Source organism: Dunckerocampus dactyliophorus, chromosome 1, assembly GCF_027744805.1.
Source record: "Dunckerocampus dactyliophorus isolate RoL2022-P2 chromosome 1, RoL_Ddac_1.1, whole genome shotgun sequence".
In the NCBI taxonomy this organism is placed as follows: Eukaryota; Metazoa; Chordata; class Actinopteri; order Syngnathiformes; family Syngnathidae; genus Dunckerocampus; species Dunckerocampus dactyliophorus.
Window position 1 is genome coordinate 38818070 of NC_072819.1, and position 23748 is coordinate 38841817.

At 42.1% G+C, this 23748-nt stretch overlaps 2 protein-coding genes across 3 annotated transcripts; one reads left to right on the top strand and one right to left on the bottom strand.

Annotated features, from left to right (window-relative positions):
- Positions 1-2334: 2334 nt before the first annotated feature.
- gpr173 (G protein-coupled receptor 173) lies at positions 2335-7163 on the top strand. The gene is made up of 2 exons (XM_054779541.1): positions 2335-3213; positions 3940-7163. The coding sequence occupies exon 2, from the start codon at positions 4097-4099 to the stop codon at positions 5291-5293; it is 1197 nt and encodes a 398-aa protein (XP_054635516.1). The 5' UTR covers positions 2335-3213; positions 3940-4096; the 3' UTR covers positions 5294-7163.
- Positions 7164-10262: 3099 nt separating this feature from the next.
- wdr13 (WD repeat domain 13) lies at positions 10263-23254 on the bottom strand. Of its 2 annotated transcripts, none has more exons than XM_054784027.1 (10): positions 23161-23254; positions 22529-22600; positions 22202-22433; positions 20976-21085; positions 20713-20843; positions 20331-20638; positions 14262-14442; positions 11449-11590; positions 11232-11350; positions 10263-11026 (listed from the first exon to the last, which is right to left on the bottom strand). In XM_054784027.1, exons 2-10 carry the CDS (start codon positions 22567-22569, stop codon positions 10842-10844), a joined length of 1449 nt encoding a protein of 482 aa, XP_054640002.1. In that variant the 5' UTR covers positions 22570-22600; positions 23161-23254; the 3' UTR covers positions 10263-10841. The 2 variants fall into 2 exon arrangements, with proteins under 2 accessions (XP_054640002.1, XP_054639994.1); XM_054784019.1 differs by having other exon boundaries at positions 20976-21088.
- Between the last annotated feature and the right edge of the window lie 494 nt (positions 23255-23748).

The following is a 23748-nucleotide window of genomic DNA, read 5'->3' on the forward strand; positions in this document are numbered from 1 at the left end:
TCGCAGCATGTCCCATATGTTATCGTGGAAAAAAATTCTTACTTCTTCCCCGCGCCATTTGAAACCCTTTCTTAACTTTAGGATAAATAAATTGGAGGCTAACGGTAGCATGCTAATGCTTAAAGCGGCGGTGGTCTATATCTATCCCTGCAGTGATCTCGTAGCCTGCGTATAAGTGGAATAATAGGAGTTCAAAGGGCAGTTATTTCATGTCTAGAGGGCTCTAAAAATGGGAAAAATCGTATTTAGAAAGTCATAAACAGGTACTACAAAAATATTCCATGTATTATATTATATTAATATTGAATCCTACTTTGCGGAAATGAACTTGGTGGTGGTGGTGGGGTCTGGAATCAATTAACAATTTAATAATAAACAAGCTATGACGGTGTATATATTTAAAAACTATTTGAGTTATTAGTAGCAACATTTCAGATTTTTCTTTTTACATTATGCTTTTTTGCTCAAGTGTTCCTATTTTTCTGGGGGTATCTCGTTTAATTTTATTTCTACAATGTGCCGCAGGCCAATTAAAAACGAGCAGCAGGCCGCAAATAGCCCCCGGGCCGCACGTTGGATACCACTGCCTAGGCTCCTGAAATTGACCATGTGGATACAGTTAAGGCACACTGCATGGACAAAAGTCTTAAGACACGCCGCTTAACCAATAAATTAATTCATCAGTGGTCTTTGTGTTCCCCTTAATGAAATGTAATGAAATATTTTGGGGAAGGACCTTTTCTGTTTTGTCATGACTGTGCTCCAGTGCACAAAGCAAAGGCGTACTTGGTCGAGTTTAGTATGGAACTTCAAAACACTTCCCTAAACCCCATTGGGATGGACTGGAACAAACACAGTGAGGCCATTTCTCAGGCCCTACACCAGTGAACTGTGTTCTTCTTCCCTTGGACACCGCCCAACATCTCGTAGAAGGTCTTTCCAGAAGAGCGGAAGCTGTTAAAGCTGCAAAGCGGGTAACAACGTCCCGTTTTCTTCCATTTACACTTCCTGCAGGTGTCATAATCATGACACCATTTTGCTTGTCAGAGGCTTTTAAACAAACCCTCCCGACTTCAAATGTTACCGGATAGAAGATACTTCAAGAAGCTGTGGTGAAAAGTCACACCGCTATGCGTGTGTTGTTATGTAAACCTATTTGCTTATGTCAGTGCTGTGTTGTTTCAGGTCGTACGACATTCAATCATCTTCTGTGGATGGCATGTGAGACGTTTTAATTTAGTATTCAAACCTTTTTATTCACAATTTATGCACATCCAAGTGATGAACACTTTGCTTCCATTCTCTATGGAGACACTGCACCGTAGAGCAGCAGCATCTCAGCGAGTCTGGCGCCATTAAAGTTACATTGGTGCTTTTAGCGACTGGCCTCCAGAGAGCATTCAGCTTTGCTTGATGTGAAAACAGACAGCAATATGCATGCGAGGCTCATGTGTCTCTCTGTAGTCATGGTGTCATGCCAACAGGAGATGCAGATTCATCATTTAAACTAACAAACCCAAGGGAAAGCTTGCCAGAGTACATAGTATTGCACCAAAGTGGGTATACTTTAGAATAGTCAGTGTGCATCTTGTACAGCAGTATAGCTTTACTAGCCACTAATTAGCTGCACTAATGAAAGCTGTTTTAAACAAAATATAAGATGCTCATCTCCAGACAACAGTTGAATGGTGGAATATCACACTCCTTTTGTGGTTGCTGTTGGCTGCACTGCATAGTACCAGCATGCGTTCCCCCTCACATATACGGTAGCTAAATAAGGTTAATACAATTAAAATAAGGCAGTGGCAGTGCCAACTAGATTCACAATAACAAACATGCCTGCATTGCCAGATTAATACCTCTCAAAACTGTGTTATGTTTTTGAATGCTGCTGTTTTTCATGCAATTCTTGTATTGAATCACATTAGCAAGTTTACCTAAAAATTGAAGGCCTTCCTACCGGGCCTAACGTTATCAGACTGACCAATAGAGGGCGCGAGAATGCAGTCCTCCGTTAGTCTTGGTTATCTCCTTTTTATACAGACCGTTTGGTTTTATGAAATGTCAGTTTTACATTAACCGCATTTTTTTTTTAATGCGGTGCAGTAATCTGCTATTTGATATTCCTCTCGTTCTAGCGCTTGTTTAAAATCACACTCGGTGTTTGCATTAGGATATCTTCTGGTTATCCTAATGATGGTCAGTGTGTTCAGACTGTGTTTCATTGAGAAGACGTCAACAAAACATGCATTTTTAAATACAGTTTACAGGGCACCCCCCACACCCCCACACCCCCACCCGCACCCCAGCCTCCGTCGTCCTCCTCTCCCCGTCTCTCCCTCTCCGAACAGAACCGAGTGATTCCGCAAATATACGAGCTGCGTCCGAGCAAGCAGCCATAATTGGGATTATTCAGGAATAATTCGCTCAATCCAGTCGCCTTGCCCTGTGTTCTTTTTCCACTCCTTCGTCGGTGTTCACCATTTCGACGTCGTTGGCGATGTGAATCTACATTCGCCTGTTTTGATGGTGTCATGGACGAGACGTCTTTTTGTATGTATTCTGGAATGTAAAAGCTTCGCTGGGGAGGAAAACAAAGGCTGCATTTGAACTGTTGCGAGGAAATCCATCGGCCTTTTTCCCCACAGAAAGATGGAGAAAGAGACGTATGGAGGCGCTTGTCTGTGTGGACTGATTGTTCCGGTGCCAGTAGCCCAAATACACGTCAAGACCATTCATTTAGGGGCCGCACGGTCGTTTTCCCCCCTCTCTCCGCCGTCTGTGGGTGGGTTTTTATAAGCATTGAAAATCTGACATCATTTGGATAAATGAACAGAAGAAGATAGTTTTCATTTGTCCTCTGGAGAGCCACCTTCGACATGATGCAGCACAGACTGTTTACACGACCGATGCTCAAATGAAACAGTGGATATATCTTTTTTTTTTCTTTTCGTCGCCATTCACCTTTTAAATGTGGCTCACTATCTTCATCCCGGATTGTCTGATCAGCTGTTGTGTCTTCTGGAGGTGTTGTGTTGATCATATGTTCCGATTCCCTTTGGATGGATTAATGCATAACAGGTGTTGCTGAATGCTGAGAGCACAACATGAGGCTATATTATGTGCTCTTCTCTCCGTGCGAGCAACGGTGAGACAAAGCGACTCATATTTTTGATGGTGGTTTTTTTTCTTGCACAAACGAGGGGATGCAAGGTATGTGTGTCTCTCCTCACACACACACACACACACGCGCGCGCGCATATGCCCGCACATAAGCACACATAGAGGCGATTGTGACACCTGTTTGTGTGTTTTTTTAGTCCATCCTGGCCCAGTTGACATGGCAGCCTCCGCTAAAGATATTTGTCAAGGTGGCAAAGGGCTTGTATGTGTGTGCATATGTGTGATGAACATGAGCTTATTGCTTTCTGCGTGGCCTACATTGACAAGGCCCACCCAGACTAGCACAGCAGAGTGTTTTACATGAGCCATAATGCATTCATAAAAATCTCTCTTCTTTTGCAGAGGCCCTGTCTCGATAATTACAATAATTTGCCACATTTGCTTGTGAATGGTGCAGAGAGAACATCCTCTCCTGACACACAAAGCGCACCATTTCATTTGCAACAACATCTCAGTTTGTTGGACATGCCCAGTCTCTGCTCCATCCCCCCCTGTACACCCCCGTGCATTCACTCAAACACCCACACTTGCACAAAGTATGCGAGCTGTTGTATCTTAGCAACGGGATAGGTAATTACTGAGAGAGCCAAGGAGCTGGCATGCTGTCGAGCTGCTGATCTGATCCCAGCCTTAGTGAAACAGGAAGGCACAGATTTCCACGGTGTTGCCCGACATAACAGCGGTTCATCTCTAGTGGGCCGTCGCGCACCAAACGAGCACATCCACCCTTCATGAAATCTGTGTCTGTGTTCACAGGTGGCGAGGTCGTGGACAAAGAGGAAAGATGAGTCTGACGTGTAGAAAAGGCCTCCTCTTGTAAAAGCGAGCCGAGGCGAGCAGACGACGGCTGTAAGAGGATCAGTAGAGCTTATAGAGGGCCCCGAGCAGGCACGCCCGTGTGGAGGCTGATAGAATGGCCAACCAGAGCTTTGCCATCGACGGCCCGGGCAGTTTACTGGCTGTGCTGGCCTCACAGAGCGGCCTGGCCAGAGGAGGCAGCAGCAGCGATAGCAGCACCAGCGGAGGAATCTCGGCCACAGACGTGTCTGCATACTTTAAGTTAGTCTTCTTGGGGTTGATCATCTGTGTCAGCCTGGTGGGCAACCTCTTGGTCTCCATGTTGGTCCTACGAGACCGGACACTTCACAAGGCCCCATATTTCTTCCTCCTGGATCTGTGCCTGGCCGATGCGGTCCGCTCGGCCGCGTGCTTCCCCTTCGTGCTGGTGTCGGTGCACAACAGCTCGGCGTGGACCTACAGCACCTTGAGCTGCAAAGTTGTGGCGTTCATGGCCGTGCTCTTTTGTTTTCATGCTGCCTTCATGCTCTTTTGTGTGGCTGTCACACGCTACCTTGCCATCGCCCACCACAGGTTCTACGCCAAGCGCATGACCATCTGGACCTGCGCCGCCATCATTTGCATGGTGTGGACTTTGGCGGTCGCCATGGCGTTCCCACCCGTCTTTGACGTGGGAACCTACAAGTTCATCCGTGATGAGGATCAGTGCATTTTTGAACACCGCTACCTGAAGACCAACGACACCCTGGGCTTCATGCTCATGTTGGCCGTGGTGGTCCTGGCCACGCACGGCTTCTACGCCAAACTGCTGCTCTTCGAGTACAGGCACCGTAAAATGAAACCGGTCCAGCTCGTGCCAGCTATCAGCCAGAACTGGACCTTCCACGGTCCCGGTGCCACGGGCCAAGCCGCAGCTAATTGGATCGCAGGGTTCGGTCGAGGCCCGATGCCGCCCACTCTGCTGGGGATCAGGCAGAACCTACACAATCAACACCGGCGGCTGCTGGGGATGGATGAGGTGAGGTCTGAGAGGAGGCTGGGCCGCATGTTCTACACCATCACCCTGCTCTTCCTGGTCCTGTGGGCTCCCTACATCATGGCGTGCTTCTGGAGGGTGTTTGTCAAGTCGTGCAGCATCCCTCAAAAGTACCTCTCCATCACTGTGTGGATGAGCTTCGCTCAGGCTGGAGTCAACCCCATCTTCTGTCTCCTGCTCAACGAGGATCTGAGAAAAGTGCTGCGAGCACACCTGCCCACCTACTGGAGGACTAAACAACATCTGCCCCAGGACGAGGCCTACTGCATCATGTGAGGACCTTCACCAGGAGAATGTCATTTGCAGATGAGAAGAAGAATATAGTTTGTGTCTTTTGTTGTTTTGCGCAACAAAAAACCCCAATTTTTGCCAACAAGCGCAGGCACGGTGCCATTTCCAAAAGAATGTCGATATTTGTCTGTCAGAGGTTTGGACGGGGCACCAGATCACCCCTCACAACTCTAGAATGTTTGTACTTCTGATGATGGATGGGTAGGTCAGCTCACCCCTGAAAGTGAGACGGATGCCATTTTTAATATGATGTTGCCTTATTTTAGAGGGACACAATTCCGTGTCTGTGTCACTTGAGGCACAAAACTGAGCATTAAAATGGCTGCAGATGCTAAATCAAATGTTCCGATCAGCACGTTACAGACTTGAAACACATCATAAGGAACTCAACAGAGTCTGAAAGGATGGAGCGACCGCCTCGGACTCCTTTTCATGTCATTCAAAGGAGACCACCGAATATTGAATGGGCACGGATTTCTTTGGATACATTTAAATAGCAGCGATGAACCCACAAGGCCCCTAATATGCTTACGTTTTTTTGGACTTCATTTAGGGTGCGTTTGATTTCTTTGTATCATAACAAAAAAATGCCTGTTTTCCTTTATTTGTAAACGATTCATGGTAAGCAGATGACACTATTTTGAAATATGACTTGATTTCATATTGTATGGACTGTACAGGAACGTATATTCCTGTTTGTGTGTTTTTATATCGCATTTGTGAGTAGGTGTGCGAGGGGAAGCCTGCACTGAAGTCGCTACGTCGGTGCTGCTGCGATGTCATAATTACACGTTGACCATGTTTGGATGGGAACAACACCGATGTGGTCATCCCAGTCATGCCATGGGAGTGAGGGGGAATAAAAGAGGGCTAGATGATGTGAAAAAGTCAACATGAAATGAAATATCCTTGTGGTGTCCTATTACACAAGCCATCAAATGGAAATGGAAATCTTCAGTAGAAAAGAAAATGCTAAATACAAGTGGCTAATACAAATAGAGTGATTAGAAAATGCTACAAACAGACCACATGAAGTAGTTAATGGTTATGTACATTGTCATTTTAAAAGAACATCAAAGAGGCACTTATTAGCAGATTGATGATGCTGGGGAATGTTTTTAAAGTAATGTTATGCTCTCACCGTGATACCAAGAATTCAGAAAATAAGTGATTCCCAATCTGGAGGAATATTAAATGTCCACTCATGTGCCCCTCCAACGTCAACCATTTGCGTGTCTGGATGGATCACATCCCCCCCCCTTCAACAGTCTCCAAAGCTGGAACAACAGCTGCATTGAGTCGTCTCTTCAAATTAAGATGTGTGCAATGCAGTACATTAGGCATAGATAAATGTGTGCAGTCAATCTTGAATGTGGACACTTGCACTGCATTAGCATGTATTCCACTGCATTTCAGATTCAAGACAAGGGGGTGGGGGGGTTTGGAGCTAACTTGTACAGATGTCGATATGGAAGTCCAAGTGAAAAGTGAACTGAGGTCTGTGATTTTTACGTCTGGCATTGCTTTGCGAGATGATATTCTGTAACTGTACAGTTCAGCTGAGGTGGCTCTTTTGCCCACTCATCAATAAAGACTCTACTTTTGATGCATTCCGAGTTATGTGGTGCCTGGGAGGCGAGACGGCCGTGCCACTGCAGGGCATATTTCACTTGAAATAGACAAACAAAAAAATGGATGGTATGAGGTGAATTTGTATCGTCACTATTCTGAGGGATGTAACATAACGTCGATTTTAGACACGGCTGCCACACAGGGAGGGGCCTGGCTTCAAATCTTCAGATCTGTGTGGAGTTTACATGTTCTCCGTGTTTACCTCCAAATATGTGTATGTTCGGGTAATTGGAGAGTACCCACACGTTTGTCTCTTTCAGTCCTGAGATTGGGGCCAGGGTGTAACCCAGTGGCGCCGTTGAAGCCCCCCTGACATAATTTGGTGTTGTTTTATCTGAAATTATATTTCTTTTCCCCAAAAAAATGCAGGCATTAAAAATAAAGTAAGCAAGATATGAGTTTAAATAAATAATCATGTGACCTGTCAATTTTCAATGAAACATGATATTTATGTCATAATTTTTGACAGTTTGACTTCGCTTGATCGTTTAAGGTGGAAATAGTCCCCTGTGCATTGTTATGCAATCTATTCACTTGTTCATAGGAGGACACCCACATCACTCCATCACACCAGTCCACGGTTTGCATGCGACCATTCAGTAGCGCTGCAGCTGTGTTGTGCTTCTGATTAGCGCAAAGGGCCGGTGAGAACTGCTTAAAAAGAAACACGAATGGATATCAGAACGTTCTTCAAGAAAGTAAGTATTCGTCACTGCTGGTCGGAACAATTAGTTAGCTTGAAAGAAAGTCCCGTGTCATTAATGAACCCAATACGCCTCTTTGACAAATAAAAACCTGGCTTGCACTCCTATAGACAACCTCTGCACACGTCTTACAGTTGTTCTGCTGTCAAAAGTAACATTCTAGCTCTAAAAGAAAGTTACTTCTTAGCTTTAATTATAGTAATAATTCGGACAGCACCCATTACAAGATGTTAGTGACTTGTAGGGGACACGAAGACCACTGCTCCACCAGAAAGCACTGATTTAATTGTCACATTCTGCCGTCTTATCCTCTTGTTGCCGACAGGGCTGGAAATAAATTTGCCCTGTTATTTCCAAAAATAAATATACAGTGGTGTGATACAGTGTTTGCCCCCTTCCTGATTTCTTTTTTTTTTGCATGTTTGTCACACTTAAATGTTTCGTATCATCAAATAATTTAAATAGCCAATGACAACACAACTGAACACCTGTGTGAAAAAGTGATTGCCCCTCCCCCGTTAAAACATAACTCAAGTGAGATTAATTGAGATCTATCAGTCTGGAAATGGTTTTAAAGCCATTTCTAAAGCTTTGGGACTCCAGCGAACCACAGTGAGAGCCATTATCCACAAATGGCGAAAACATGGAACAGTGGTGAACCTGAGGTTCGAATCTCTGTTGGGCGTGTACAAAACAGGAAGATGGTGTCTGTGTGGTGTCTCGTGGGCCACATCGTGTCTTTGGAAACAGTAGACTTCAGTGAAGGTAAAAGTAACCTTAAATGTTCATTTAGCCCTTCCGTTTGTCATTTATATGCATTTAGAATTGCTTTATGCATGTAAAACTATTATTATAAAACTATAAAAACATGTTTTGTGTTAATATTTTGAGAGTTTTCTGCTAAAAAAAATAAGTATTAAGAATACAGATGGACTCATGCAGCGTATCAATAACATGACAAGACTTGCGCCATATTGTACACAAACCGCTCAACTGACGGCAAATCGTGGCGTAAATTTTCAACGTTAACTAAAAACACGCTAACCGGTGTGGACACTAACCGACGTCCCGCTGTATTTTAAAATAAAAATGCTATTTTCATTGAAGTCCATATGTCTCCAATGTAAACGGTTTGTTGTGCCAGGTATTAAAATCAATAAGATACTGAAGAAACAAGGGTAATCTAATGATTTTTATATATGTGCTATATAGCCTGGCTGCTATAAGCCCCCTCTGTTTTTAAAACCTCGTGATGCTTCTGGTGTAACACACCTCTCGCTCAGTCAGATGGGCTTAAATTGTCAGGAAAATGGATGGATAGATGGTAATCTGGACACAAGGGAATACTGACCTGATCATTGACAGACTTGAGGGTGACGGTCATGCAATTGGGTCAAAACCTACAAAAGCATACTTTCCAGTAAAAAAAATCTAATCAAAAAGATGTTCCTCACAGCCCATAACGCCAACATTAATGTTCCTTGTTAAAGTTTCACATAATAGAGAAAATACTTTTGACCTTTATTGCACACTCGTTTCTCAGCTTGACATTTATTGTACAACAAAACAAGACTTTTACCTTCGTGAAGCGCGGTTTTGCTGCTAACGCACAGCAAGAAGGCACCGGTTTCAAATCTTGTCTTTTTTGCGTTGAGTTTGCGTGTGCTCTCCACGTAATCTGGCTTCCTCTCACAGTCCAAAAACATCAACATACGGGCTCCAAATTGTAGGTGTGGATGGTTTGTCAGCCCTGTGATTAACATGTGTGATCAGATATAGCCCACATTTCAGCATTATTATTTTTGCTGATTGGCTAGGGGAAATCAGATGGTTTTATTGCCTCGGGGTGGCATGCTGGGTCCATTTTTATGTTAAACTTGTTGCCTTGTACAACTAGGCATTCGTTGAGGACAAAGTATAGAAACCTGTCATTAGGGTCACAGGTGAGCTGGAGCCTATCCCAGCGGACTTTGGGCAAGAGGTAGGATACACCCTGGACCGGTCACCGATCAATTACAGAACACATATAGACCAAAATTCATGTATTTGTTTTTCTGCCATTAGCCTCATTACATTTCAAACCTCCATATCCTATGAGGCAGCTGTGCTAACCACTAGGCCACCATGCTGCCCCAGTGTGCTTTGTGTTCCAGTTAGTTTCAGTTTAGTACAAACTGCTGACACTTGCAGTTGATAGTGTGTTAGACCTACCTAGAAATGCAATTGAATTTATATTTGAGGGTTAATTGAATTTATTGGCGTTTATTTCAAACATGTTAATTCTTTTCACAAATGTTCCATCTTACCCTGACCCTTGAACAGCACAGTATGCGGCACCAAGTGTTCAGTGAAGAACACAAAACATGATTGTTTTCAAAACTTCTCCAGATGGCGGCTATAAAATCTTGCGTATATGAATTCAAATCAGATTATGATAATGGAGGCTTTTTATCATCACTAGATTTTATCTGCAACAGGGAATCAATTATGCTTGTTAACAGTTAATATCACGACGAAGGTAGATTTTCAAAGAATGCTTCCAGCTGTGGCAGTCAGGATAAATTGTAGATGTAGTTGACGCTTTGCATTGGTATAGTCTGCACAAAAACAAAGCTTAGTCATTTACAGGAGTCTATTTTATGTGCATTAAATTGAACTGTAAGCATCTCCAATAAATACACACATACATAGATGAGCACAAACAAACTTAAAATGTGTTTCTTAGCATAGTGATGATGGTCTCAAATGCAAATAGGACAGTGCACACCTGTAAAACAAATAGAGCTTTTTTACTACACACACACTGCTTCAATAACAGTTACATAAAGAGTGAACAATAGTTACACCAGAGGGACTTGACAGTGTTGAAAAATGTTTTCTCTGGAGGTTGTCATTGTCACACCCCCACATTCATTCAGTCAAGCAACATGCACTGGCTACTTCCTTTCTTTCTAGAAACACAAAATCAGTTGCACTGGACTAACAAACGCACACACTCACACCAAGAGTAACCACCACCTCACAATTCTCCAAAACATCCCCTATGTAGCATGGTGTTCTGATTGCACTTACACACATGACATTAAAGGTCTAAAAGCAGCCTGTTAAATAGAAAAAAAAAATCTACAGACTTTCCGGACGGTTACCAGCAGGTTTGTCTGCACGTGCAGCATGGAAGCATTTGATTGGTACATGAGTTACTTTTGCTCCCTTCTCCAGATGATGACCATGCCTGTGGAATCAGCAGAGGCCAGTAGACTCTCATCACAGTTAAAGCTGACATCCAGCACTGGTCCCCCGTGACCCTGCAACTTGTTCACTATTGCCTTTGCGTTGCGTTCAACATCAAAGAAGTAGACGCAGGCGTCCTCACTGCCTGTCACTGTGAAAGGAGGATTTAAAGTAGAAGGAGGAATAAAAAGTTTGTCAACTACAAGCTGCACATCTATTAAACTGAACTTGACTAATATCGCAAAGGTTGAACATACAGATGCATTTTAAACGTGCGGGAGGGAAAAACTAATCAATTTGTGTGAAAGCATGCAATGAAGAGTGGAGTTCTGTTATCCAGTAACAGGAAACCTTACCAATACAGGCGCCCTGTCTGAAGGACATGAGGGGGCAGAAGATGCTGTGAACAAGCTGCGAGCCGTGCTGGATGGGGAAGCTTCTCTTCAGCTGTAGCCCACCTTCGTTATCCACAACCCTACGAAGGTGACAAAAAGGCATATAAGCCAATGAAACAATGCAAGGCGTGTGTCAAAAGTGTGTGCGTGCGCGAAGCAAGCGCCCATCCGTGCAGACCTGTAGAGCAGCAGCTTATTGACACAGGCATTGACCAGCAGCGAGGGGTCTCTGGCCTCTCGGCTAATCCAAGAGCGAGCAGAAATGCTGCAGATGGAGCTGCCTTCACTCACCACCAGACGCTTGGCTTTGGTCAGCTTACCTGTTGGGATGATGGGGGTGGAGCAGACAGAAGAGACACAGCACCCACAAACAATGTATTTACAATTTTTTTTTCTTTCTTTCTTTCCTATTAACTGATCTGGATATCACTTGATTGAAAATTTCAAAGGGAGATTAGTCAGTAACACCAACAGGTTTGTTTTTAAGTTATGTGAATGTTTTCAATTTCATTATGAGTAAAAACTAGGGCTGTCAATCGATTAAAATATTGAATCGCAATTGATCACATTTTGTCCATAACTCATTAACTCATTATTAACCTCTCTATTTCCTCATATTTGCTCCCAAATGGGAATGTATATAAGTAAGATTTGATTACCTTATTGGGTGCCAATGTGCATATTTGTATGGATGTCAGGCTTGTAGTGGTTGGTGAATGGTGGCTCTGTATTCATTTTGTGTCTTTAATTTGATGTTGTATCTGTCATACTTTTAAACAACACATAATAAATAAGATACATAGATGGCTATAATGTACGTATGTCTTACTGATGTGTTGAAAATCTTCCCTGGTGACTAGCTAGTGTGCTGCTAATGCTAATACATCCATTCTCGTCTTGAGCCAATGGTCACACTGACACAAGCCCCCGAATAGCTGTCCTCGGCTGTGTCTGCCATTAAATAGCAGCTCGTAACCCAAATTTTAGCCTGCAATTCAAAGCAAAAAAAAAATCAGCCGATAGACGGCTCGCATCTAAAAACACTTGTTGGTTGGGACACTCGTATGACTAGGTACCACTGTATAAATGACAGGTGACATAGTCCGTGACAACTCAAATCACAGCGACAGTAGATAAAAATAACTTTGATCTTGTTGCGAGAGCCATCTGCCAGGACTTTGAAGCAAAATTTACCAATTAAAATACCGTAAATTCCTGTGTATAAGCCGCTACTTTTTTCTTAAACTTGGAACCCTGAAGTTTATACAGCGGTGTGGCTAATTTACGGCTAAGTTCTAATCTTGTGACATCGCCTTTACTTCAGAACTACTACTAATTGTTTAAATACTGTGTTGCTCGCGAGTTAGTGAAGAAACTGTAGCTCTTTCTTTGGCAGGAGCCAATCACGAGCTACCAGTGTATATCAACAAATAACACTAAACTCATCACACAGCAACTTAACACTCAAACGGTACATGTGACAAATATACATGTACCAATATGAGTCAAATGGAAAAAAAATGACTCATAGTTATAGTAATGCACTGCGTCTGAGCAACACATTCATTGGGATGCTGCAATGACGTCAGCCTCCCTCTGGGCACCTCTGGTGGAAAGAGACAGCACTGCAGCGCCATCCATTTTCTATGCCGCTTGTCTTCCAATGAAATGCTTTGCTCAAACGAAATGCATTATGGGGAAACTTTAAAATGTTTTTTTTTTCCATTTTAAACTTGTATTGGTACATGTTTGTGTATTTATTAGGTATACGTTTTGAGTGTTAAGTTGCTGTATGATGAGCTTAGTGTTCTATATAAGATGATAAAGTGAGTCAGATTGTCTTGTTGACTAAACATAACAAATGCTAAAATTATGTATAAAGCAAAAAAAATAACCTGTTACCCAACAACGTAAAACAATTCTTCTCAACAAGAGAGGAGAAATATGATCTTAAGGAAAAATTAAACCTAAAAAACTTATATGCATGGACAACACTAAAAACCTTCAGAATGTCTGTATGTAGAATCAAGTTATGGAACGGATTGAGTAAGAAACTCAAACAATGCACTAAAATCAGCAATTTCAAGAAACAGTTGATGTGCATAAAGTACAAGGAAGAAGACACCTGAACCACTGTGTGCATACAAAGCTATGTCTAACTATTCTTACATTGACGACTAACTCTTCATTTCTAGTGAATACACTGTCTGTACTGTCTGTACAGAGACACAGTTTGATCAGGAGAGAGTACTCACTCATGATCAAACTGTGTCTAAGTCAACTATTTTGTCAGCTACTATCAATTTATTACTATCATTAAGTCTGTTATATAGCTTTTTTTTACATTGAGTATAAACTTAGACTATCATTGCACTATATGGTTATATTGCATTATCACTTTCCTAGGTACTTACAATAGACAAGAAGTACATATGGACTACAGGAGCTGAACAAATGCACTGCAACTGATGTGAAACGGATGGGGGGTAGGATTAAATAAGCTATGCTTCTTCCTACTCCTTTTTGGACATGCGGAACTGTGAATTGTGTTATGTGATTTGCTCCAGTCTAATTTGTGTGCATATTCAAGATGAATTAAACCATTACCATTACCACTGCCATAATGACCTCCTGCAATTTCCAATGGTTTGACAAGCTCGTTGTGAGTTTTTTCATAGCTCATGATTGGCTCCTGTCAAAGAGCTGCCTGGTTCTCACAGACTCGTGCGTGCCAAAATATGCCATTTTATGACGTGGATACATGCGGCTTATACACCAGTGGGGCTTATATATGTACAAATCTCTTTATTCCTCTAAATTTAGTGGTTGCGGCTTAGACACCATTTACGGTACCTTTTCTTTATCCATTTCTGCTCAATATTGCCGCCGTTAAAAGGAGTCTTCTGCGTTCACTTTGACACCCTTGTAAAAACTAACACTTGTAAAAACATGTCATGAAGATCTACTAAATGGGTCTGTTTGTGACGGTACCTGTGGCCATGTCAAAAAGGAAGGAGAAGATACTGCCCCTGTCGTCCCCCGCCCAGAGAATCCTTCCTGGAGCATCGAAGGACAGTGATAGTACCCGGCCTGTCAGTTTGCTGGAGCCACCCTTCACCTTCTTCCCCGTGGAGATGTTTACCACCTGCAGGTGGTGCTTACTATTCCCCACCTTGAGGAAAGAAGTCAGATTGCAAATCATTTTGTTTTTCCTACAGAGACTGTGCACATACTATACTCACTGGACACTGTAGACACACTTGCACAATCTAATGCATGAAAAAAAAAAAAGTAAATTTGTTCCTGTGCAAAGCTAATAATACACAACTAGTGACTGCTGTGTGTATAATCAACATAGCAGGCTTATAAAGAACGCTACAGTTTAATGTAAGGGCCCAAGGGCCAGACATGCACCGCCCCAGGTGGCAGTTTCTGCACGTGTTCTGTGATGAGTGACTCAGGTGAACTGGGTATCTGGGGGCAACTTGTTGCGGATGTGCTAGTTTCTGTCCATGGGCTCTGAACTATGTGACTTTACAAGACACCATTTATTTTGTTCTCTGTATCTTGGGTGTCATTTTAGAACCAAGGACTAAAACGGGCTGGTTCTAGTGCATTTTGGAATGGTTTGCACTAAGGGAAAGAAACCCAACACTTGGAGCTTTACTGTTCACGTCTTGTCTGCAGCTAGTACTACAATTTTTCTGTTTTTAAATGTACAGTATCTGCAACAGTATGTTGTACAGGGTCAGACAAAATGATCTGACACCTTTGTAGGTTAAATAAAAGGCAAAGAAAGTAAAGAAACAAAAAAGTGTTTTTATTTTTGAAAAGTACATATAATGCCATTTTTGTTCATATAATGCCATTTTCCTTTGTTTCTTTATAATGCCATTGTTTTTCGTTTCTTTTTCAGTTGCTGCCATGAATTGGACTGGTGAGTATCGCGCTTTCATTGTGGAAACGTTTATCAAAACAAACGAATCTGTAACTGCAACACAACAAGCGTTCCGTTTGCACTTCAATCTTGGTAGACATGATCCGTACCAGCTCGAAACACGACCATGTTATGGGTTACCAACTTCAGAGCTACTGGATCTGCATTGAGTGTGTGGACAATAATGGATCTCGTTTGACTGATTTAATTTTTAAAACATAATGAAACAGAATGGCATTTTATGTACTTTCTTGTTTCTTTACTTTATTTGCCTTTTATTTAACCTACAAATGTGTCAGATCATTTTGCCTGACCCTGTACATGTTTTTTTTCCTCTTCATTGTGCATTTTTGGCTGGTGCGAGTTACACTCCAGAGCGATTTATTGTCCGGAAAATATAGCACTTAACATTTGGCAAATCAAAACACGATCACTGCATATGACTTCTATCAAAACATGTGATACGAGCTTCTATTTCGGACTACTTTGGACTAATTCACTCCTTCCTGGCATGAAACTCTAAGCATCATGTGAACTTTAGTTCTTTTTGCAGAAACATACAGCTAAACTAATGCAATCTGCAAACTATTTTACATGTGTCTTTACATAACTACTCGTCAACATAAATTATCACTAGCAGCTACAACTGCCATAATTATTTTAACTTTTATAATTTTTCCTTTTTGTTTGAATTTGTGAATAAAAGTTCAAAAGTTAAAAGCATCATGCTTAGGTCATGCATGAAAAGTTATAAAAGATTTCAAAATGTACCTGCATTGTTTTGTAACTCAGTTACATTACAAAAAGGTCTGCCCAATCCTATATTTTGTCATTGTAGTTTCCTCAAAAGTAATGTTAAAATATCGTCTCATCTCATTTTTGTGTATTGTCTCGTCTCGTGAGCTGACTTTATCGTGACGCCCCTAAAATTACAAAATAAAGGCTCCCAAAAATACACAAGTTTGGCTTTTTTGGAAAGAAACTACTTATTTACTTAAATCAGGGTTTCCACCACATGTAATTGATTGTGGTGGTGCACCACAACAAAATAAAAGCTGCCACACCTTAAAAGTGACCTCCTTTTTTTTTTTTTAGTAATATATTGTATGAATGGATATATATGATATATAGATACATATAAAGCTTATTATTTAAGCACATATTTACCAGACTCAGTTTGAAAACGACTTAAAATATCATAAAATTGTTTCACTGCAATTTATTTTGACAAGCATGACCGGAATCGCCTGTCTGCCTTGCTCACACTTGCGCATATTTGACCAGATAAGCGAGACGTGTTGTGCTGACTTTCGCTTTGTTTCTTATTATGGGGAGAATGAACAATAGCCCGTAAAATGTGTCGTCAATTGACAACAGCTTGTTACATGCTAAGCTGATCTATGCCAGCGTGTGTGATCGCTCACGTTTCAGTCTCATCCCACTTTCTTTTGTAATGTTCTCTGTTCATGTTCTGCTGGTTGTTGAAAAAAGTTAAATAAGTCAACAAGTCATAAAAAATGCCTATTTGTCATTTTAAAAAATGCAGATGCAGCAGTGGCACGACACAGCGGCAGCAGTCCAACCTCCCATGCAGCCCACCACCACAGCTTCAAAAAAATCCCAGGGGAAACGCTGTGTATGTATTTGGTTATCTATTTCTTAAAGTCCATATACTTTATTTATATTACAGTAACAGCTATCTACAAACAGTTAACTCTACTATTATACATATTCATCATTTTCTTCTATCATTACAAAAAAGTAGTAAATGGAACATGATGAATATAGGAAGTGAGAATAAATGCATAAACGGTTGCTGTGGGTAGGTTTGAATGAATTCTGCTTCTTCCGCCTCCTGTTTGGACTAGGCCTACAGCTATCAAACATATTATTAATCGAGTGCTCTACTGAAAATTCCTTCGATTAAAGAGATAATTCTGATTTTCTGACATTAAGTTTTATGACATCCCAATCAGCAGTGTAGTGCAACAACAGTGACTTTTCGCCTTCGTCACGCGAGCAGAGTTTTGGTTAGTTTTTGGTGTTGAAGAAAGTAGTTCCGGCAAGCTGGTAGAGTCACTAAGGTAAACGTTTTGCATCACAAAACCATTTGACATGAAAAAGTCAGACCTCACACTTGCTCTACGCTATTTTCTCTCCCTTTGAATCATTGAATGCTTCCGCTTGCCCACTGTTGTTTATGGGTTTCATAGTGTTTAAATGTGCGGATGACAACCACTGCAACGCGGGAGAGCTAAAGTGAGAGCACTGCGATTATCATGCTGCAACATGAGGTGATGCTAGTGAGTGAATGACACAACAACGGACCTAAGGCTCTTGTCACAGTATCTGTGTGCATTCAAAATGCCATCAATACAGTAAAATGCACCTGTGTTGTGGATGGAGTTGCATATGGTGGCAGTGGAGTCATGGTATGGGCAGGTACGTATGTTATGGACAACAAACACGGGTGCATTGTATTGTGTTTTCTTTTCTCTTCTTCTCCGTCGCCTACTGCTCTGGTCCGGCCGCTCCAAATTTGCATAATAACAAAGCATCCAAGTCAAATAAATTCTGTAAAACAGGGAAGTGTATCTCACACTTTTCCCTGGCAGAGTAAATCTGTTGAACACGTGAGGCCATTTAGATCTACAATTCTATCTGCCTTAAAGGCTGGACAGGACAGGGGAGGGAAGAGAGAAAAAAAACAAAAGAAAACTGCACATTTCGGAGTGGCCTATCTAAGGCACACCTGTGCAATGTGCAAATGGTCTTACATTGTTTGGGTGATAAACATACATGAACACTGAAATCCAAAATACAGTATCTAATGTCATCGCTCATGCTTATGCAGATGAAACAAATACAACTGCTCGCATTCTGCTTTGCCAAAGTCATTCATTTATCATGTTTTTCTCAACACATTGTCTTCCAATTGTGCAACACAGCATCACAGTAAATTCCTGTTGATGTGTTTAAAAATGCCACAAAGGATAATGTAACCGTGGGTCTTTACGAAAACACTTTAAAAGGAAAACTGCACTTTTTTTGGAATTTTGCCCATCGTCCACAATCATTATGTGAAACATGAGCACAAGTCTTTCCCTTTTCTGTGCATTCTAAAGAGGAAAAAAAATTTGCATGAGGAAGCTAACGATGCCCGTCATGGGACACACCTAATTCGACTATAAAGCCCTGTAAAACTCCTCCAATAACGTTTTATCGTTTTATATACATGCCATGACCATGCACAGGTACATTCTTGATAACATGCTTACAGTATTTTGCCGTATTTTTATCATTTTAGACATTACCTAAACTTCTTTCCTGGGCGCACTGATTTCACATCTAGTGCTACTTCCGTCAACAGCAGCAGGGTGTCAAGTGAGTGTCTGTTTGTTACTAGTAATCATGGCAGACTGTGGGAGCCGCCGCCGATGACTTTTGGACAAATGACGATCCAGAGCCTTATCTTTTTGAGGCTGAATATACGGAGGAGGAGCTACAGGTTTGAGAAGCTGAGCCCGGAAGAAGACCGAGTGAAACATCGAAGGTAGCAGATGAGGGGCAAGTCATTATACCAGCATGACTTGGTGGTGTAAATGTGGAGCTTTTCAACCCATGCCGATAGAAATGGCGTGTGGCATACAGTCTTATCATGGATGGAAAGGCTTCGTGCGTATGGCAAGGAGGACATTGCTCTAAGAGATTACAACTTTTTCCACCTACCCAAAATAAACTGGAAAAACACCCCAGACCAGCTGGACCAGACGGACAACTGTCCATCGACTAAGTCACCATACATGGAGCACATAGCACATGATATAACACACGGTACATCTAGCAGTGTATAAACAAAACCTGGAATGTGGGCTAATACTTTACCGATAATTTGGTTGTCTTTTCGTAGTAGTTCATATGCTTGTTCTTGTTTCCTAGTCAATACAGATTGCATTGTTTTGATTGTTTTAAACGGCGCTCAGTAGTGACATGAGGCGCTGCACAACTATGCCAGAAAAATAGTTCTTTGTGTTAGCTGCTACAATAACAATGTCACTGTAGCTTGGTTATATACAGGTCAGTTATGTACATAGATCATTGTTACTGTTTTTTGAGGGTTTTTTTTTTAGGCCTTTATCGTTGAACTAGTAGTCCTTTTCCACTGTGATTGGTTCTGAGCATTTTTTGGAGCTGGTTCTCAAAGGTTTGTCTCTTATCCATTTGGACATCCGAAGAAGTGCAGAAGAAATTTGAAACGGCAACAAGAACCCAGCCAATACTGGGATGATTCAAGAGGCGAAATGGCTGCTGCATGTTTTTTTTTCGGTCTGTCAAACAAATAAATAGCAAACTTGAAAAACTAGCAAACTAGTTTCATTGTAAAGCTGTTGTCATGTAAGAAGTAACATGTATTGTGCAACTGTGTTCTGGTTCAATATGTTTTTATCTTTCTGTCAGAAAACAATGGTGATGAGATGGATCATCCTCCCCTCGCTAAGAGCTCCCCACAAACCCCAAGTCTGCAATGTGCAATCTTTACGTTAAAATGTTTGGCATTTTGCACCTTAATTTTTACACCTTTATATTTACATTTTTACCTGTAAATAATGGCAATGTCAAGGACTATAGTGAGTTGTGTGTTTTGATTAAAAAATGGTCAACATTTGAAATTTCCTGTTATTTCCTGATTGGAGGCGTAACCCCTGTGATGTAATGACAAGACTCGACCAGGACAATGGAAAATTGTCCAGGCAACACGGTTCCAACCCGGCCTCGAACTTAATCGAGCACCAACACCAAAGTTCGCTGCAGTGGAAAAGGGGTATAGGTGTGTCCCATTACGTGCACTGTTAGCTACCACACGCTAGCTGTTTGTTTTTAGCTGTTTTTTTTCTCTTTCGAATGCACAGAAAAGAGAAAAACGTGTGGTCAAGTTTCACAAAAGGATTGTGGATGATGGGCCAATTTCCCAAAAAAGTGCAGTTTTCCTTTAAGGGGAAGAACAGAATACAAACTGGGGGATGCACAGGAACAGTAACATTCGGAAACCATAATAAATAATTCATTTAATTCAGGATCCAACTGAATGAAGGGCATCAAATGTGTTTAAAGATGGGACTCACCACAGTGAGGTTGTTATTCATCGGCTGGAATGTGCAGCAGAGCAGCTCACTAGATTCTGGGTCTCGGACCTCTCGGATACACCGTCCGTCCTCCGTGTTCCAGATCCGCAGGGTCCCATCTAGTGATGTTGACACGATGACATCATTGCTGAGGGACCAAGCAAAGTCTGTGACAGGACCGCCGTGACCTTTCAGGGTCACCTTTACGCTGGCAGGAGGTGGGGAAAGCGTCATGATGGACAAGGTGCCATCGAGCGAGCAGCAAGCGAGGAGGTGCTTGTCATCATTGGCAAACTGCAACCGTGGAACTGCAACATGGGCAGGAAGATGGAGTGAGAGGAATTTTACCATGATGCACATGCAACTATTAGGCATTTCCTACCTGCAGAATCAACATGTTGGTCAAATATGTGGTGCATTCCAGCAAAAGCATAGTTTTCACTCAAAGTTGTGTCCCCTGCCATGGCCCGACTCGCCTCAGCCACTGAGGTCGGCACCAAACTGCCCGGAGGCCTGCAGACCAAAACCAGCCAGCGTCGTGAGTACTTCAACATACAACACATCTAAACCTTCAGACATTTGATTGATAAACACAACCAGCGCAGTTAATAGGAGAATCAATCCTTGATTAGCCAAGTGCTTTACCTTTCATCATAGACGGCTCTGTTCATCTGAGCCTGCAGCTGGTATGAGCCTCGACTGACGGACCGGCGATGGCCACGAGCCCCTTGGGCACGAGGGTCCTCCTCGAAGTCCTGCTGATGATGAGAGGAAAGGTAAAGGAAGAAAGGACCTGTTAGAGTGCAAATAATAATTGAATAGGCACCATTAACTTTTTAAAATAGACTTATACATTGACAAAAGTATTAAAACACACTTTCGAGCAGCAGAGTTATCAATATATGAATTGATTAACCACTATATTGTTGGAAGGGATAGACCTTTTTGTTTCTACTTATTTCAGTGAGACATTTTGTATGCTTCCAACTTTGGGGGAACAGTTTGGAGAAGGCGCAGCATAAGAAGACACAAGATGACACCAACACCACTTAAAAGGAATCATGGTGTTCAATGACAGCAGCCAATTCTAACAACTGAACTATTCTAATTATTTAAAACTCAACATTTGAACATTTCTTTTTAGGACAAAAAAATGCAGATATTTTTGCCTGCTTTTCAGGTGGTTGACACGGCATGTTTCTTGACTCGCTCACTCTGTGTGCGTGAGCATCGCGGTGGAACACCACCATGTGTAATACAGAGCACGGAATTGTAAACGCGCAAACATGCACAGACAGAAATGACATGCCATCCTGCAAGTAAGAAATAATAGTGTTAGAAAACACTGACCACCATGACTGTGCAATGTACTGCTTTTGAATGCAACTCTTTCTTAAAACTACGTTTTGCAATGATTGTTACTGTTTTTAAATCATATTTTATGTTCCCATTAAATCATTGAAACTGAAGGCATGCCCTCAGTGATTCCCCAAGACTTAAATACTGGTTGAAAGAATGAATAATGTGCAAGTCCCACATACATTCTGCAAAATCATGAAGTGTCTCACTTCATTGGGGTGAAAGCTGTTATAGCTGCAAAACTACAATAGTTTCATTTTAGACATAATGGCCCGATATGGCAATACTTTTGCCAATAGTGTATATATGATAAAATATCCAATATGTACAGGCAGTGCCAGCCACGCTGCTCAGCTGAGTATGCATGGATATCATGTCATGTATAAGGGTTGATTGTAACAAGTCAAACTAGATGACATCCACAAAGATGTCTTTACATGTTTTTTTTCCAAATTAGAACAGCATTCCCTCTCCGTCCCTCTTTCTGCCTACTGGCTTTTTCTGTGTCTGACCTCCATGCGGTCCAGTGTGGTGCGGGAGCTGCGCACACTGCTGGCCCTGAAGCTGCTCTGCTCTGACAGGGGCCCGTAGCGCAGGGCCAGCAGCTGACTGCGCAGCCTCAGATACTGCCTGCGCAGCCCCGGCTCAAAGCCACACTTGGCGTTCTCTCTGAGCAGCTGACTGCGTCGGCGGATGTATTGAGTTCGGAACTGTGGGAAGGTGGGCGTGCGGTAAGCATTGTACCTGTGGCATCAGAAAAATAAAACACACAACCACTCAAAAGGGATCAGTGAGAAATTGCAGTCTGAAAGTTCTTCTGCCGCTTAAGTTTGTCTCACCTTGCGTCCACTGCCAAAACCTGCTGCCAAACAGCTGCCATTAGACAGTCACACTGGGAGAAGAGGACGCCACTGCCAGGGCAGGAAGTACAAAGAAATAACGTTAATTCATACTTGTTGCTGCAAAGAATGACAACATTCATAATCCTGTGCACAATTCAAGATAATATTAAGCTGAAAACTTAACATTCGGTAAAATGGCCGTGATATTCATGTAAGTGTCACCCTCCCTTCGCGGCACTACAGAAGATGGTGCAGAATCACTACACACCACCAGACAGCTTGGGACTTCTACTTTTCCCGTGTCAGCGTGTCACAGGCAAATAAATAAGTGTCATCAGCTGAATGAGCTAACCTGGTGTAATGTATGAGTTTGGGGTTACTTCTGCTTGCGGATATCGCTTAATTCCGAAACGTAGCTTCCGAAAGGAAGCTTCTTCAATGCTAACGCGGCCAAACTAGCATTTAGCAGGCTATCCTTAACGTCGTTTACAATCTAATCACGTACACCGCTGTTTAACATTTACTCTCTATTTCAACTAAATTGCTTGTGTGTACTGCACACACCAGTGAAAACTCACTGGGATGACACAGCAGAAAAACGCCGAAAAATATATTCGAAAACGCCGCACCTTCGTTAGCTTTTCTCCATCGTTGCTCTTCCGGTACAGTCACGTGGTATGCTAGCCAGAGGAACCCTACAGTTGATGTCAACATGATGGCGACTTTTGAATGAATGGATTATATTACATTATATGACGCACAAGACAAACTGAATACAAATGTTGTTGTTGGGATTTATAAGGTACATTTAAAAAACACAATTAAGCAAATACCATTATTATGATTAATGTTTTTCCTCATTTTGTGTTGCCTTGATGAAAATGCATTTCATTACTTCATAATGCAACCAGTTCTACATCTAGGACTATATATATATGATCTTAATGAAACAAGTCGTTTTGATGTTTGTATGAGTATAATTACTGTACTATCAATCGGCATAAGCAAAAGGTGCACACACAGTTCCAGTAGCTTCACAATGGTACTATGACAAGGTCAGCTCAGAGGTTTTGTCTGGCTCAGCAAAGACCTGCAGAGCTGCAGGCTGTGCTGCTCAGCTGACGGGGTTCTTTGTTTGTTCACAGTGCTCTTTCTCGAAGGGGCCCCAGCGGCAGAGCCATTCAGCAACGTGGGCCATAAATGACCGTGTGGAACAC